The sequence below is a fragment of the Mugil cephalus genome, chromosome 3, assembly GCF_022458985.1.
Source record: "Mugil cephalus isolate CIBA_MC_2020 chromosome 3, CIBA_Mcephalus_1.1, whole genome shotgun sequence".
In the NCBI taxonomy this organism is placed as follows: Eukaryota; Metazoa; Chordata; class Actinopteri; order Mugiliformes; family Mugilidae; genus Mugil; species Mugil cephalus.
This window is the reverse complement of record NC_061772.1, coordinates 23,589,222-23,607,284: the sequence shown is the minus strand read 5'-3', so window position 1 is coordinate 23,607,284 and position 18,063 is coordinate 23,589,222. Positions and strand designations below refer to the sequence as shown.

Here is an 18,063-nt window from a genome sequence, read left to right as displayed (position 1 = left end):
CAGCCATTGCAGATTGCTTGCCACTGAAAGTGCTTGGGAAAAAAATATTTATTTTGAGGGCCCCAAAAGTGAAGACTCTCCTTTTAGGAAGGATGTATCCAAGTGCTCATGCGTAAGTGGCTTGGTCGCTAAACACTTGCAGCAAAGTCAGTGGGAAGCTTAGAAATAGGCGACATTTACCTTGGACATACTTCAGGAGGAACAACACAGCGTGGGTGGAACAGGGGCGTCCCCTCCAATTGGGTTCTGCTTTCAATCCACCCGCCTCCTCCTCCGTGAATCCTGAGCTCTCCTCCCGCAGCAGCTGCTTCCGCAGCTTCACTGGAAACGCTCCAATATCTCACCCTTTTGTTTTACGTTCAAATTTCTCCAAACAGCCATTAAGAGGACAAGAGGGGCAGCCTTCACCTGCAGCTTCGACGCAAGTTTTTTGTTGTTGTTATCGTATCAAAAAATCCCCCATGCCTCATTCATGATTTCTCGGATCGCGCGGATTCAACCTGCAGGTAGGAACCATTGATGCTTTACTTCCACCGGATGCGTAAAAATAAGCTCGCCGTCGAAACGTGAAGCACAGCCAGAAGGTGACGCACGAAAAGCAACATTTTATTTGAAGTTTGATCCGTTTCCTCCACATTACTCGTTACCCTGATCAGTTTATTATAATAACGGGCCTGATCTAATATGCGACCATTTACAAGGTTAATTCCCTTGATGCTGTTGTTGTTGTACTGTTAGTGATCAGTTGCTTCATTGAAGTCTTTTGATTTTAATGTATTGGATCTAAGTCAAGTAGTTGAGTTGTAGGTTCAACTAGAACATCTGCATAGAGTTTGGATATAGAGGTGAAGGCTTGTTACTGGGAAACAGACCAACCAAAATAAAGCCTTTTCTTTAGGAAAGTGTTTCTAATTTGGAGAACATCCTTCCAGAAATTCTCTGCTTCACATCTCACTTTTCAGATGCCCCCTGCAGCAGTCACATGCCACTGGCTAAATGTGACACACTCCCACCAGCCTGGCAAGAAAGGACTCATGTGACCCCCCGCCGCCTCTGTTGAACATCCCAGTTGAACATGGGATGTGGCACCTCTGTCGCCACGGAGACGCAAGTGAAGAGAGCTGAAGCAGGTGAAGACTTGTGTCTGATTTACACTTAAGTGCACACACACATTATTATTATTATTATTATTATTATTATTATTATTATTATCATTGGTACCTCCAATCCATCCAGGGCTGACTCATGATGTTCTTTTTCTATCAACTGGAACGTCGTCGTCCCAGAGAAAGGTGTGAAGAGACGCACAGCGCCGTCTAATTAGAGCCATTATGTTCATACACCTGGTCTGTGGGCAGAGGAGCTGAGCACAAATAGACCATAAGTGTTAGATACTAATTGGAGCACAGAGGTAATGATTAGCAAAAAACCTAATAAAACAGAACACGGTGTTAAACCTATTTCTGCCTGAGCACATGGGCTTTGATTTATCACACAAATCACAGTGAAGCCATTTTAAAACCTGAAACGAACTAAATGAATTTGCCAAACGTTTTTTTTTCTTCAGTTTAATGTATGAACATTATTTCTGACTAATTAGTCATGAGAATAATCACTAGGTTCACTCCCATTAACCTTAACATGATAAATTCTGGATGATGTTAAGTGTCTCGTAGCCTCATTAGGAAGTGCTCCAGGAGTAGTCATGGCGCCACCACTACGGTTTAATATTTTTACTCATCTTTCACACCGCGTAGCACATCGTTGATAATTAATTTCAGCAGTCGTACACCCCCCCCCCCCCAACTTGTTGTCGACACGCGCAGATGTTTGACAGGTGGTGCTCTTCGTTCTTCGCAGCCTGTCTTCCCTCCTGCATTTAATGAGTGCTGCTACTCCCGAGCTTTATTTCTTTAATTTGCTTAGACTTTTTTTTCCAGTCCCACTGTTGCACATGCCATCCCCCAGTGTCTTGTTATCTCATTGAATGCGTGCGTGACTGTGTATGTGTTCCATTGCACATCGTTTTATGAAATCACTAGTTTCTTCTGCTGAATTGTGTTATTTTTCTTCTCGCAGATGAGACTGTTAAGGCTCCCAGCCCGGCTCTGAGTAAGCCCCTGCTTCTATTTTAAGATCAGTTGGTGGCGTACATCGATCAGCCACAACATTAAAACCACAGACGGCAGAAGTAAATAACGTTGACCCATCTCGTGACAATCCAGTGTGGGAAACCTTTTGACCTGGTATTCATGTGGACGTTACTTAAACATGTGCCACCCACCTAGACAAGGCCAGAGACCCCCACCCCATAGCAATGACACAATAGATGGCGGCAGTAGGATGCAGCCTGATAAAGGGCACACACAGCAAAGCGGTTTAGGAACACCTTAAAAAAAACATGAAAAACATCACAAGGTGTTGACCTGGCCTCCAAATTCCCCTCCCTTCAATCCATAGGACCCAAAGGCCCCCGCTAACAGCATTCTGTTGCCAGACACCACAGGACCCCCTTAGAAGACCCATGTCCATACTCTGATGAGTCACAACTGTTTTGGAGGCACAAGTCAGACCTACACAACTTTAGGAAGGTGGTCATGATGTTATGCCTGATCGGTGTATGTGTATTCATCTGTATCTTGAGTTTTTATTAGATTTGTATTGACATGACCTGTGACACCTTGAAACACGTCTGCAAACGATACATAACCGCTGGTTTTTATCTGTAGCTATGAAAGCAGCCGTTTTGATCCAGCGTTGGTATCGGCGCTACATGGCCCGTCTTGAGATGAGACGCAGGTACACCTGGAACATCTTTCAGTCCATTGAATATGCCGGAGAACAGGACCAGCTACAGGTGTCTCTCAGTATTGGACTTTTCTCTTTCTTCAAACACATACGGTTTGTATGTCTCATCCTAAGGCTTAAACTGTTTTTTTTTTGTTTTTTTTTATCTTTGCTCAGCTCTCCAGCTTCTTCAGTTTCATGCTGGACAACTTCACTCAGCTGAATGGAAACGGGCCAGGTAAGGAACCAAAATACTCCCGTATCCTGTTAAATGTGTTTAAAACACGGGTTTTAAAACTGGAAATGTCAAGGTAATATAAGTCATGCAACATTTTATAATTGTGGATCCATATAGATGTGTTTCTATAAGCAGGACATCTCATTACTCTATCAAAAAACAAAAACACATTTTAGAAGTGAGAACTTCAGTTTTTTTTTTATTTGATGTGAAGACTATCTAACTATAAACACAGGTGGTAATTTTGTGTTTATCATGAGCTGTTGGTATTCTCGTATTAAATGCCCCTGTATCTTGGTCCAGATCACAAAACCCATTTCGTATACCCTGTTGCTTGGCAACAACTGTGAATGTGGAGGCCAGTGTGTTGGTGTGTTGCTCTGAAGCAGCTGTGGCTGAAGTGTGTATTGATCCACTCATCCAGCTAAAAAAGCATAATGCTTCATTGACAAGCTAATCCTCAGGTCAGCCCTTACTGCTTATTGTCGCCCAGCATCCTCTTTCTTCACGGGCTTTACGTTGAGTCGTCGCGCAGAGACGCAAAGAGGTTCGACTCGGTTCGCTCGGTATTGTTTTGTGTTTTGTGCGTATGACACAGAACTAATGACATTTAAAAAAAACATGAATTAGACAACAGACATACAAAAGAGAACTGGGCCTGTAGGTACATGTGTGCTCCTGCCTTGTTTGTTCGCATAAATTAGAGGCCATTGGTTTTTAATTAGCGTATTGGAGTGGGCTTTTTTAATGCAACTCGGGGAGGTCGCTCAGAGCAGGAGGCAATGTTGTGTCAGGCTGCTTATTGTAAGAAACACTGGTGTTTTCCACAATCAAAGAAAACAACACAAACCATGAATAGTTTTTATTCCATATGTACAGACGTGGAGTCGGTCCACTACATCATCAGGCCTGAAAGAACAAACCATGATGGATCAAAACACTGCAGTATTTAACGTGTTTCTTGCACTCGAAACCATGAGCGTTGGCTGTGCATTGTTGTGGATTTTTTTATTTATTTTAATTTCCCCAAATGTCAGAGTTTATTGGTATGAATAAGCTCAGACCCTCCATTTGAGTGAGGGCGTCCCCTTTTTTATTGATCACTGTCTGATGTTGGAGATCTGTGAGAAGGGTTAGGTCATCATTATTCATGATTGCCACGATTTGTTGTTGTTGTTTGTAAGGCCTTTAAGTACTCGGCGTGAAAACTAAAATTAATTTTATTTATTTTAGTTCATAAAATTTTAGTAAATAAAATAAATTTTATTTATTTTAGTTTTCATTTGAACTCAATATAAAAGACATAATCAAAAAGGAGTCTTTATATTCCTGTGTCCATTAGATTTGATCTCCCAGCTGCTGGACCCAGTGGTCGACCCCTGGTTGGACCGAGAGACCTGCTACAACTTGATCCCCGTTCCAGAGTCGTACGCCGGGCCCCGAATATCCTTCCCCCTCTCCATCTCCGATACAAACTCTCTCCTGAGTGCATTTAAGGAGCAGCAGGTGCATCAGGCGTCGGCCTTTTGATTTGCAGACTTTCACGTGTTGTTTCTTTAGATTTCGGGAACTGATTCCCTCTCTCCCGTGCAGACTCTACACGCCAGATATGTTCTGCAGCTGCTGTACGAGACCAAAAAGCTCCTCAAGCAGATGCCGAACATCATTCACTTGTCAACATCCTACACCAAAGAGATCACTGTATGTGGTGGGTGGACACAGTCTCAGTTTCACACGCTAATTTAAGATTTGCTGTTTTTCAGAAATTTAGTTTCGCTGCAGTGTTTTGCTGCCGTTAAACTTCATCCCATTCCCTTGCTATTTTGCACAGTGCACTGGGTGAATGAGTGAATGGCCTGCTTGCTGGTTAAATGGTCGCTGTGTGTTTTTGAATGCAGTAGTTTGTATCTTAATGGCAGCTTTCCAAGAAAGGAGGGTCTTGTTTGTTTGCACACTGATCAGGCCCTTGACTCTGCTTACACAGCTGCCTCCTACTACAGAGTTGCATCTCATTAAACTCAAGAATACTCATGATTAAAAACAAACACACACACACTGATGGCCAAGGTGGAGCAATGCACCGTCCAGTTTTCATACGATTAAGGGATTTCACAGATCAAACAAGACATTGATGATGATTTCTTATCTCCCGTTGCTGTGATATTTCGTTTGGCGCAGGCGATCTGCACGGACGACTTGACGACCTACTGCTTATATTTTATAAGGTACGTTGTTGTTTCTACAACATCACATCCTACTTTCGCCGAAGCAAACTGTTTCACGCACATACATCTGAATTTATTTTCAAGAATTTGAAATAAAGTAGCACGTGTGTGTTGCTTTTGTTCCAGAACGGGCTTCCCTCGGCGGAGACACCGTACGTGTTCAACGGGGACTTTGTGGACCGTGGGAAAAAGTCAGTTGAAGTGGTCATCCTCCTGTTCGCCTACCTTCTGCTCTACCCTGACTACATGCACCTGAACCGAGGAAACCACGAAGACCACATAATGAACCTCAGGTAAGCAGGAAAAAGAGGAGAAATTATTTTTATATTATCCACACGTCCAGAACATGGACACGGAATTAGAATATTTTATGTGTTTCTGTACTTTTTTTCAGATATGGGTTCACAAAAGAAGTCATGCAGAAGTATAAGGTGCATTCGACATTCTGGTGTTTTGTTGCACGCTCTTCAGATCGGTGGTAATCTCACCAGTAGGACCAAAATGAATTCCTTTATTCTTCTGACTGTGTGTGACTGTCTGCAGATTCATGGTCGTGAGATCCTCCAACTATTTCAGGACGTTTTCAGTCTCCTGCCAGTCGCTACGGTAATTGACGGAAAAATCCTGATTGTTCACGGAGGGATTTCAGACGAAACTGACCTGGACTTCCTCAGTTCAATAGAGAGGCACAAGGTCAGTCACAGCAGGTATCTGGGCCCTTGTTGCTGCAGTGACAGGTTATAGTCACTAAGGGCCAGAAAACATATGTTTTTAAATGCTGACAGCCACAAAACATGAATGTAATTATTAGTTAGCCACATACACTGATCAGCCACAACATTAAAACCACAAACAGAAGAACTAAACAACATTAATCATCTTGTGACTTCAGATATGGCATTCGTGTTGATGTCACTTAGACATGTAGCACCACCGTAGACCAGACCAGACCAGACACCCCCACTCCATAGCAGTGATACTCAGCAGCCATCCCCAGCAGGATGCAGCCTGACACAGACACAAACTCAAATGAAATGAAAAAACAGATCCCAGATCCCTAACTTATCAAGTGTCTGTGGGATGCACTGGAACAAGTCTGATCCATAGAGACCCCTCCTCTCAACCCATAGGACCCAAAGGCCCCCAACTACCAGCAAGTAAAACCTGCAACTTAAAATAGTAGACAGGTGGTCATACTGTTATGCTTGATCGGGGTACCATTTTATTGTTGGGTTTTTGAATAATAGACCCTAGAGCTTGGTAACATGCACATATAAAAGGTGAAAAAGTTAAGACTTGGTATTTGCAGAGGACTACGGGGACAGTATACTGCACATTACCTGTTTCTCACTTTACTTTTGTCTTGTCTTCTCCCATATTCAAAGGTGAAGTCTGCACTGAGGTTTCCCAGACGGAGCTTGGAGCAGCTGGACATTGGTCAGTCCTACAGACAACCAAAGACCAAGAGGATGAGATCCACAGACGGCTCTCGTCCCAGCAGCAGCCGCAGCCACAGCAGGAACCAAAGAACCCCCAACCCGAGGTCTGACAGCACCACGCATTTGCATTTGCAGATGTCGCCATGCGTTTTAAGAGATGCCATCTCTCTATTGTTTTCTGCAGAAAGAGGCGCTGTGGGCTGAGCCGACAAGACAGCGCCACCTCCACGACGTCTTCCTCCTCCTCGTCCTCGTCCTCCTCTTCGCTCTGCTCGCCTCGGACTCCATCCTGCCTCTCGCCACGTCCGTGCCCGTCTTCTCCCTGCATGCCTTACTCTGTCAATATCCTTCAAGTGCCTTTCCTGGACTCTTTGTCCTCTATTCCCCCTCCGTCACCTCCGCAGCACGAACAAGAATGGAAGCAGGTCAGAAGAATGCATTTAGTGGAAATTACCAAAGTGTAACCCATCTTCTTCATCACAATCGCCTGCTTTTCTCTCCGGCAGATAGTGGACATACTGTGGAGCGACCCCAAAACCCAAGACGGCTGCACCCCCAACACATTCAGAGGCGGGGGCTGCTACTTTGGGCCCGACATCACCCAGAAGCTGCTGCTCCAGCACGGACTCCAGCTGCTCATCCGCTCCCACGAATGCAAACAGGAGGGATATGAGCTGTGCCACAATGGACAGGTAGACCGGATGCACTAGAAGTGATTCAAAAGGTCTGAACACGTTTGCGCCCGGAGAGATAAATCTGTGTGAATGTTTAGGTCATCACCATCTTCTCCGCGTCAAACTACTACGAGGAGGGAAGCAACCGTGGCGCCTACATCAAACTGGGCAGAGAACTGGTCCCTCGCTTCTACCAGTACCAAGTCAGCCGCACAACTCGCAAACTGACCCTGACACAGAGGTACAGCGTGAGTGAAACGGAGCCTTAGTGGCACTGTAACGACCGGGACATTTAGTCGATTGACGGCGTGGTCTCGTTTGCCTTTGTGTCTGCAGAGTACGAGCTGCTGAAGGCTCCGCCCTCAGGGCCTTAAAGGAGAAGCTGTTCGCCCATCGCTCTGAGCTGATGACGGGCTTCCAGCAGTACGACCAGAATTACACCGGTGCTCTCTTCTCAACCTGTTTCCTTTGTTTATAGGCATTATATGCCGGTTGACATGTGTAGCTGTTAGTTGCACTTGACTGTGTCGTATTTATTGAATTAATTTACTTACACCGATCAGGCAAAACATTATGACCACCTTTGCAAAATTGCGTAGGTTTCCCTTGTGCCTCAAAAACAGCTGTGACTCGTCACAGAGTTAACATGGGCCTTCTGAGGGATATTGTTAGTGGGGGTCTTTGGGTCCTATGGGTTGATGGGATCATCCCACAGATACTTGGTCAGTTTGGGATCTAGTGAATTTGGAGGCCAGGTCAACACCTTGTGCTGTTTTATATGTTTTTTTTTTTGTTTGGATGTGTGTGTCTGTGTCAGGCTGCATCCATTAAGGAGTGTCATTGCTATGGGGTGGGTGCTGCATGTCTAAGTAACAACCACACAAATGAAAGCCAGGTCTAAAAAGTTTCCCAGCAGAACAGAAGATGGTCAGTGTTATTTACTTCTGTCAGTGGTCATAATGTTGTGGCTGCTCGGTGTATAAGCTATAGCTTCTGCACTTCGTTTTTAACGTCTTTAAGTTAGCGTAATTCAAATTTTTGAACTTTTACAATTGCTTCACATCGAAGTGTTTGAATTGAGTTTGATAAGTATCTTTTTTTCCAGGTAGTGTGTCGGTCAGTGAGTGGGCTCAGGTGTTGGAGTCTGTTCTGAGACTGGACCTTCCATGGAGAACGCTTCGCCCACACTTAGCCCGTCTGGCACCAGATGGCAGCGTAGAGTATCAGTCGTGCTTCGAGGACATGGGGCCGGGCATTCCTCTGCCGCAGGTACTTGAGTACTTTTCCAAAAACCAGAGGGACGCAGAGGGAAGCCTTTTAGTTTTATTCCTCAACAGCAACACTGCGTAAGAAGACTGCAATGAATTTAAATAACGGGTATTTGGTTCTGATTTTGACATCCTGGGAAAATAAACATGACTAAAGAGAGTGAAGCAGCAGAAACGGTTCAGTAGAGAGGAATAGAGGCAGAACACGTGAAAGGATTTTCCTTATTGTATTTTAATCATCGTTAAACTCAGCGTGTCCAGGAATCCACAACAACAGACTACACAACAGGTTGTGCGCAAAGTTTTCCGACAAGGGATTTATAAAAACGAGACGGGAAAGGGAACGGGAATTTGTAGGTTGAGGGGGTCTGTGGACTCTTTGGTGTTTAAGGTTTAGTTTTAAACAGTAACATCAATTAAAATATTATTTGATTTTCAGTCAAAAAAAAAAAAGCTTTACCTTTCATCTTTTAGTATATGGAAAAAGAATTAACCAGAAAAAATATGTTATTTGATTCATACAAAACCAGCTGTTTTGTTGCTCTTTATGATTAACTTCTGTTTAACGTACATGTCTCTGGAACAATATTCAGACTAAAAATTAGACTTTATGACACAAGGCTGAATTTATCTGAGTGTTCATCTTGTGAATCTTTTTTTTACTTTTTGACATTTGTTAAAAAAGATTAAGTCATATATTAACTTTCTTATTAACTTTCTGCACTTATTGGTGCAGAATAAAACGTTTTCTTTTCATTTTTTTCCATTAAGGTGAAGCCTGATGTCTGATGGTTGTTGTATTCAATTTATTTAGTCGTATTTTTGCTTGCAGTTTCTCTGGTCTCACCCTTTCTCCACATTCAGCTACATCCAGACTAGTTACATCCTAAACACAGTTCTTTAGTACACTTTTCTTTGCACTGTATTGACTTTATTATTATTGATTTATTATTTATATTTACTGTACTATCGCTAATACAATGAGTGATTGTTTACTGTCTCTTTTACCTTCCTCTCTTTTCAGGTCACTCCAAACTTGGCTGAAACTCTGTTCAGATACAGGACAGACATTGAGATTATCTTCAACATCATAGACAAAGACCATTCTGGTAAATAAATAGTAATGGGGAAAAAGAAATCTCTTTGACGATCATATCAAAACTAATTCATAATTAATCTTGCGGGCGATGTTTTGCTTTTTAAGGTCTGATCTCCATCGAGGAGTTTCGTCACACCTGGCGCCTTTTCAGCGCTCACCTGGGCGTCGCCATTGACGACAGGGCCATCGACGACCTGGCCCGGAGTATTGACTTCAATAAGGACGGCAGTATTGACTTCACCGAGTTTCTAGAGGCCTTCAGAGTGGTGCACAAACTGGACGGCAAGGATCAGCAACTCGGCGAAAAGATGGATGGAGAGAAGTATTCATGACGAGTATTTAACTATGGAAGTAACTAACGGGGAGAAGCACGAGCGCGGCGGCGTAACTTAAGCTTGAGCTTTAACTTGAGATTTCAGCTCATTGTGAATCATCATGACAACTACTGGATGGAAGGACGTGTGTTTTGCAGAAGACGGATGTCGTGAGCACAGAGATGAACACAAATCCTTGCAATTGGACAAAATGAAAGCTGTGCTAGAAAAAGCTCAACCATAATAATCTTTAACAGGCCTCAAGGCTTCAGGAGCAGTTTGATTAAATGTCTATTGCTTCTCACACCAGCTTTAAACGTCCTCGTTGAAAATAACTCTGGATTAGTTCTTTAATCCAGTACAAATTTGCTGTCATCAATTCTGCTTTTATGATGTAAACTATATATATTATAGCAGAGCTTTTCAACGTTTTTCAGACCGAGGACCCCAACTGATGTGTTCTATTATATGTGTTAAACTAGTGCTATTTATAAATATACATTATTATTATCATCATTTTGCATTCAATATTAAGCTATCCCTTATCCCTTTACTAAAATATGTTGGATTCATGTTAATGTGTATTTAAAGAAATTTAAATTTGTTGGGGAAAATTATATATATATATTGCGGTACCTCCGTGGACCCCGCGGTTTCATGACCTATGTATTAAAGAATGAATTTTTAGCACTAAGATCAACAAAGTGTTGTACTAGACCAAGTTTTATTCAGAGCTGATCTCTAGTTTGCACATTGCTGACAATCCCAGCAAAAACTGCACATTATGAGATTCATGAAAGTAGAATATGTACTAGACTTGTTTTTTTGGATTGCACTTAGCCTCTACATGGTAGATCTGTGGTTATATGTAGTTTTACAAGTATTAATGATTAAAAGCTAGATTTTCTAACATCATGCTGCCGCTAAAGTATGCATTTTAGTTGTTTTGTGCTCAGCTGTTTACCAAAAAGGAATAAAACAGCTTTATTTAAAAAAGAGTGTATGTGTGTTTCAGTTTGTGTTCATATGCTGCTCCACTCCACTATAATTACAAAAATGTGAGAGCCATTAAACAGGCCCAGGCTTCCTGACAGCCAGGGTAAGTAATGGGCTCAGGTTTTACTGAAGCTGTCCACATGTGCTCCTCCACTCCCTGTTTGAAAACACATGTGTGCACACTGAGAGGCAAAAGCAGAACAAGGTGACAGACAAATGGGAGGTGTCGCTTTATATGTTCAAATGAAACAAAGCTGGTATCTACAGGCAAAAAGAGCATCTCCCCTGAATCCTGCTTATCCATCTGTCAGAGTGTTTATCTTACGCACCACCTTACCCATTCCTCCCTAACTTCTCCCCCACGTGCTTCCGCCTGTAGTAATCCCCTCCCCTCAGTTTAAAGTATCTCATAATCTACCCACTTCCTCTGCATCAAGTTCCCCTCCTGTGCTCAGCCTCATCTCTGTAGGTCAGAGTTTCATCCTGAGGACACATCCAGACGGGAGCTTGGATGGAGATCCTGGCCGCTCTGGTTGCTCTGGTCTGGTACCAGGCTTCAGGTATTTCTTTCTTTTTTTAAAAGAAACTGCTTTAAAGAAACTGTTTCTTAGGCAACATCTTTTACTCAAACTGTATACAGTGTGTGGAGGAGAGGGATGCAGCGGTTTTAGACACCTGGACAACGGCCAGACGTTCTTCCGTTACGGTGGGTTGCTGGTGGTCTTCCGCTGTCATCCTGGATACAAGCTCCACGGATATAAAACCAACAGCTGTGTGTCTGGACACTGGTCCCGCGACCCGCCTGTCTGTGTTGGTGAGGAGCTTCATTCAGCAGCGTGTACCATAAACCTTTCATCGTAGGATCTCAGCTTCTGTTTTTTTTCTATTCTTTGGACGGATTTAAATTTAACCAAAGATATTTAGACTAGGACAATGAATTCAACTCACTTTTTATGATTTCCCCTCCTCTGCCAGGCTCTGGGTGCCCTCACCCGGGGCCCCTCAGCCACGGGATGAGCAGCATGAATGAGGACGGCTCCTGGGCGGGGTTCAGCTGTGACAGTGGCTTTCGGTTACGCGGGCCCTCAATGTTATACTGTAATGGCCGCACCTGGAATGGCACGAAGCCAGCATGTAAAGGTGAGTCTGCCTAAAAAAAAAAAAAAATGAGATGGGGGAAAGCAATTTACAGTAGGTCGGTGCTATATTTTCAGAGAGTACACTGCAAAAAAAGAATTTCAGGAAAGCAAATAAATCCCTGTATCAAAGAAATACATTTTATATTCTGTTCAGAGAGAAGAACTTTGATTATTTTAATAACTTTGAGCTTATTTTAAGAATTTATGTCTAGCAAAAAAGTCTAACCCATTGGCAGATTTTTTTTCTTAATACAAGATGATTAGATTGAATATAAGAATATTTTGCTCCTTTCTAGTAATGTAATTTTTACAGTGTAACGATGATATTGTTGTGTTTCTGCTTTTTGATTCGCAACACAACCCCCACAAAAGTGTGTTTTTGTGCAGTCTAACCATGAAGAACACCATGAAGCCTGATTTATGGAATAATAGAAAAATCGATTGTTTTTTTTGTTTGTTTGTTTTGTTTTTAATGCAAAAACAAAACGTGTTTTGTGACGGATGTTTTTTTTTTTTTTTTTTACTTCAGTTCTCATATGATTTGTATTTTTTAGATCAAAAAATACAATTCAGTATCTTTGGAACACTTTTTTCAAATTTAACAAAGATTTCCCCCCAAAAAAGGGCCCCTCCATGAATGGGCCCCCCCAAAAATGTAGCTACCTTCTTGCCTCAAGCCTCTGTGTCCTGGTATTTCTCATTAACCTATATGGGTGTGAGGGTGTGTGTGTCTGTGTGCGAAAGGGTGGGGGTAGCGGGTGTGTGAAGCACTTTGGGTTGCATTTTTTTTTTTTTTTTTTGGGATGAAAAGTGCTGTATAAATAAAGTTTGATTTGATTATTTGATTTGAAAAAACAAAAAACAAAACAAAAACAGTCAGTCAGTCAGTCAAATTCAGGCCATTTTGGGAATGGCTGCCAAAGGCCTGTTAATGACACCAGAGCATAGTGAGTGTGGAAATTAATTTCATGTTGAATACAACTGGGTTTTCAGGTAAGTCTTCATTATGTGGGTGGTGCAGATGATAAGTGTATTCCTTAAAATTTATATTGTGGTACCAATGTATTAGTGCCATCCATTAAAAAGAAAAGCTGTATAAATAGACTTCTTCTCCTCTCCAGAGTCGGACATGATGAGCTCGTTTTCAGGTGTCACTGTGCCAAAGCTGAACACACACCACGGCCTCAGGACATATTATGATCGAGTGGACTTCAAATTTGGCCTCCTGTCTCAAACGCCAACCCAAAAGTACAACAGCGAGTCCAGCAATACAACTAACCCAAAAGCCCACATACAGAAGCCTATTCCCAGTTTGAAAGATGAAGGCGACGGCCAAGCGGATCATCGTGTGGCTCGAGCTCAGACAGCAAGCGAAAGACCGGAAAAGGGAAACATGGGACATGATTCAGAGGCAAACGCGTCACAAAAAATGGATGAAGCTACACAAACGTTTGCCCTTAAATCCCATCTATCTACTACTGTCTCATCTGCCATGTTATTAGAGTCAGGAACAAAACCAGCAACATTTTCTTTCATGCCACATGCTCCTGTCAGGCCTACTGCAACTTCCCAGAATGATGTGACCCGCTCTGTAGTAGCAACAACTTCAGACAAACATCAACAGGCTCAAACGTCTCCATCACCTCCCTCTGTTTATTCCATTCCCACCAGTCCTTCCCCCATTTCACGTCCCGCTGCCTCAGCTTCCTCAAGTCCGAATGTCACCTTTCCTTTAAATAGTCACGTTGTGGATTCGAGATCTCCCTGGACTGAACGCCACAACCTCACGACGAACTCCACACCTGGAACGCCTTTTCCTTCCACGAGCTTCAGCCACCGACCCGTGTGTCCGTACCCGCCCGTGCCCGCCCATGGCACCTTCCACTTTCGTAACGTGGAGGATCCAGGACCCGGAGAGTACAGACATTACATACAGTACGCCTGCTATCCCAGATATACACTCGCTCATGGAGACATACACAGCTACTGCCAGCGGGGAGGCACCTGGAGCGGAACCACACCAGTTTGCCTCGGTAGGTGGACTTCAAGGATTATCTTATTGCTGTAGATGTTGATTTGATTTTAACATTTACATTAAATCTAGGGGCCTTTAACCAGAGTTTCACAAAGGCACAGATGGCAATGAAAAGGCAGCATTTTACACAGTGGTATCACAGAATTCCATTGGTAGTAATGGGGGTAATGATTATTTTTTCACCGTTTAAATTGTCAGAGCATGACAGTGACCAAGTCACATGTTACAAAACCCAAAGTCTTCAACAGAATGGATACATTGGTTGATTCAGCTCCAGTTGAGTCCCGTCTATTTTCAGTCTGCAACACTTTAATAGCTGTTAGTTTATGTTCTTCTACTCTACAGAGTTGACGCCGTGTTCAGTTAACAATGGAGGCTGCTCCCAGCTGTGCTATCACTCCCCACACTACAACCAGAGCTCCAACCAGACCCAGACCGGAGCTCAGTGCCGTTGCCGACCTGGATTCTCTTTAATGGATGACAGACGAACGTGTCGAGGTGAGCACATAATTCTTCTTCTTCTTCTTCTTCTTCTTCTTAGTCCTGAGCTGCCACTGTGATCTTTACACTCTTCCTGAACGCTCTGTGGACGTCGCCCCAGGCTCTTTCTAATAACAACGCGCCATGCACTGAGGCGTGTTACAGCACAACAGGGAATCTCCTTCACACGTGAGCCAACGACCACTGCGTGTGTGATGTTTCCCGGCTCACAGATGAGCATAAGTGAGCTGTGAAATTTATGACGGCACTGGAGCGCTGGCTGCTGCTGTTTGAAGACACGCGTGCCTGCTCGCTGACAGCCTGTCATCTGCGAGAGACGTCAGCGGACGCCCCTGATTTGACAGATTGTCCTATCCGGTCGTCGTGACTCACTGCGCCACAATGAAATAGGGCTTGTCCTGTCTGACAGTTGGGGTCCACGTTTCAAAAGACGACGCTTCATCCGCACTGTCCTTTCATGTCAAGATGATGAACGGAGAAAGGTTTGTGCAAAGAAACATCGGGTTCAGGTTTCTACCAGACAAAGCTGATGCACAAGCTTTCCGAGGCCTTTCTGCGCGTCCTTGTTTCCTGTCTGAGGAACAGGAAGCAAGAGAACATCTGCATTATGGTTTGCTCATTACAGGCCGAAACCGGCAGCGAGCAGGCATGGAGACACATCAAGGAGATTTCAGATTCCAGTGTGATTCAGAGCGGCAGGGGGAGATGACCACCTTTCATCTGCTGTCCTTCTTTCATCTCAGAGCCGCTTGTGTTTTTGCCAGACTGTGCACTCCCATGTGTGTCTTCTTATTAAAACGCGTGTCCACCTTTCTGTGTAAAACACTGTTTCTGCTGTGCAATCTATTCATGCAGCAGCCTATTGTTTGCGCTCCCTTTAATACCTCATTGTTGTGCGTTTGTAGATTTGGACGAGTGTGCGGAGGGGCTGCACCGGTGTCAGCAGAGATGCACGAACACGTTTGGTTCCTTTAAGTGCAGCTGCGACAGCGGCTACCAACCGGCTCAAAACCAGACCTCTTGCGCAGGTGTGTGAGCGGCCGCGTGCATTTATACGTGCGTCTGGTTTTGCCATTTACGTCGGTGTTTTGCTCTACACACACCGTTGTTCTCTGCTTTTCCAGATGTGGATGAGTGTCTGCTTCCTGCAGCTGTTATGGGCTGCGTGTTCGGCTGTGTTAACACTCCCGGGAGCTTCCACTGCCAGTGTCCTGCTGGTTACAGACTCACGACTGCAGATGGTCACTGCCGAGGTTGGAGGGTATTTGCCATACCAACACTAGCATTGATTTACCAGTTCACCACTTTGCTGCGGACGTAAACATTCTCAACAACTAGAGCACAGGCTGGAGCAGAATTTGGAAACACGTTTATGGTTCCCAGATGATGAATCATGAGGACTTTGTGAACCCCAGACTTTGGATTTACTGCTGTTTGTATGAGGTGTCATGGATTGTCATGGAATTTCCTCTAGTGCAAACTAAAGCATAGGTCTTTAACAGGGGGTCTGTGAAGGTGCTGCACAGAGAATGCAATATCTTGACGTTTTTTCTATTTATTTTAATTTTCCTCCAAATACTTAAATCTTTTTAAATAGGCTACACATTAACATGAAACCAACATATTTTAGTAAAGGGATAAATGGAGGCCGAAGACATTATCTTTCAGTCAGCACTACAAAAAACGTAATAGAGCTTCAAAATGGAAGATTTTGGAAGCAAATTATCTGAAAAATACCAACAGTAAAACTAATTCATAAAATCTTCTAAGACCTATGATTTGACTGTGGTGAGTACTTGTATTATGCTGAAAAAAAAAAAAAAAAAAACACTGTTGCTCCAGCTTTGCCATGCATTAGCACTTTTTATTATATCCTAATATAACAGCAAAAATTACTAACTTTGGCCTGTTCATCCTCTTTAACTTCCTTATCTGTTGCAGATATAGACGAGTGTGCGGCTCAACAGGGGCTTGGACCATGTATGGAGCAGTGCCACAACTCACCGGGGTCGTACAGATGCTCCTGCACACACGGGCGCATCTTAGCTCCAGACGGTCACAGCTGCGTTGCGGAGTGTCCGTCTGGATACCGCAGGCAGCCAGCAGCAACACTGGAGAACTCAACTGCACAAACTCTGGAGGAGGAGTGTGTTGGTAAAAGGAAAAACATTAAATACATCTACTGAGAATACGACATGTGTCCTAATTTTAATAATATTTTAATAAATATTCATTTATATTTGCGTCCACAGATATAAACGAGTGCCAGGAGGAAGTGTGTGAGTGGCAGTGCCTCAATCTGCCCGGCTCTCACCACTGCATCTGCCCCCGAGGATACACTCTCCAAAGAGACGGACAGCGCTGTAAAGGTCGGTGTCTCACAAATATCTGCAACAGTATAATGTGGGATCCAGATGAGCTTGCTATGTTTGAGGCGATCATAGTTTGAAATTAGCCTCTTTACTGTTTTTGATGGTTTGTTTTACCCTTTGTGCTCCACTAAAGGTTGCACTGCTTTAGTAAGAGTTGCAGACATAAAACAACACTGACACCCAGAACTAAACAGTAGATGGCAGCAATGCACTGCATTTATTTTTTCTTAAGCAATCTCATAAAATGTTTTGTAAGGATAGTTGATTAAATATAAAACATTACCATTATGTACTTGTGCTTCTTTGCACTCATCAAGTTTTTGTTCAAGCGCTACAAGCTAGTGTAGACACTCAAAGGTGCTCTTCCTCCCCTCTCATCCAGACATTAATGAGTGCGATAGGAACAATGGCTGGTGTTCCCATTTGTGTTTGAACCAAAGAGGAGGGTATAAATGTGCCTGCCCAGCCTCCCATCGCCTGTCCTCCAACAGCTGGAAGAAATGTCTACCGAGGACAACAGCAAACTCTGCTGGCTGAGCCGCAAGACACCACAGTCAGCCCTGAAGTGGACGTCTTATCGGACTCCAAACTGTCTCTGTATTCCATGTAAAGTGTGAATGAAATGCTTTATCGTGCATTGGTGGATTAAACTAATATCTTGCGCCGTATCTTATTCTTGTCCGACTAAACAATAAATGCTTTGAGAATTTTTGTGCCTTCTCATCTCCTCCATACAAATAATCGACCTAATGCAGGATTATCACAGGCTGTTCTCTTTAAGAAGCTAATTCTTGTAGCAGCCAGGACCAAGCCAAGCTTTTCTTGTTGCATGTGAACTGTGTTACTGTCGCCCCTTATGTCACTGACGTTGGTTAGAAATCTCCACAGCTGTAGAGGTTTTTCTGTCATCAGTTGCAGCCGCTTCCCTGGTGAACTGTCCCACAGTGTTTTTTTTTCCTTCATAACTTTCCACAGC

At 43.5% G+C, this 18,063-nt stretch overlaps 2 protein-coding genes across 2 annotated transcripts; both read left to right on the top strand.

Annotated features, from left to right (window-relative positions):
* Positions 1 to 161: 161 nt before the first annotated feature.
* Positions 162 to 11,040, top strand: ppef1 (protein phosphatase, EF-hand calcium binding domain 1). Its single transcript, XM_047580171.1, has 19 exons — positions 162 to 506; positions 963 to 1,130; positions 2,080 to 2,112; positions 2,730 to 2,857; positions 2,965 to 3,025; positions 4,368 to 4,531; positions 4,619 to 4,733; positions 5,204 to 5,250; positions 5,377 to 5,543; positions 5,645 to 5,681; positions 5,794 to 5,943; positions 6,636 to 6,793; positions 6,874 to 7,114; positions 7,196 to 7,381; positions 7,462 to 7,604; positions 7,700 to 7,806; positions 8,469 to 8,632; positions 9,656 to 9,740; positions 9,836 to 11,040. Exons 2-19 carry the CDS (start codon positions 1,076 to 1,078, stop codon positions 10,060 to 10,062), a joined length of 2,268 nt encoding a protein of 755 aa, XP_047436127.1. The 5' UTR covers positions 162 to 506; positions 963 to 1,075; the 3' UTR covers positions 10,063 to 11,040.
* Positions 11,041 to 11,448: 408 nt separating this feature from the next.
* Positions 11,449 to 17,972, top strand: si:dkey-163f14.6 (CUB and sushi domain-containing protein 1). Its single transcript, XM_047581078.1, has 10 exons — positions 11,449 to 11,600; positions 11,681 to 11,854; positions 12,016 to 12,180; positions 13,301 to 14,212; positions 14,560 to 14,712; positions 15,621 to 15,743; positions 15,840 to 15,968; positions 16,657 to 16,869; positions 16,968 to 17,084; positions 17,470 to 17,972. Exons 1-10 carry the CDS (start codon positions 11,552 to 11,554, stop codon positions 17,622 to 17,624), a joined length of 2,190 nt encoding a protein of 729 aa, XP_047437034.1. The 5' UTR covers positions 11,449 to 11,551; the 3' UTR covers positions 17,625 to 17,972.
* Positions 17,973 to 18,063: the final 91 nt, after the last annotated feature.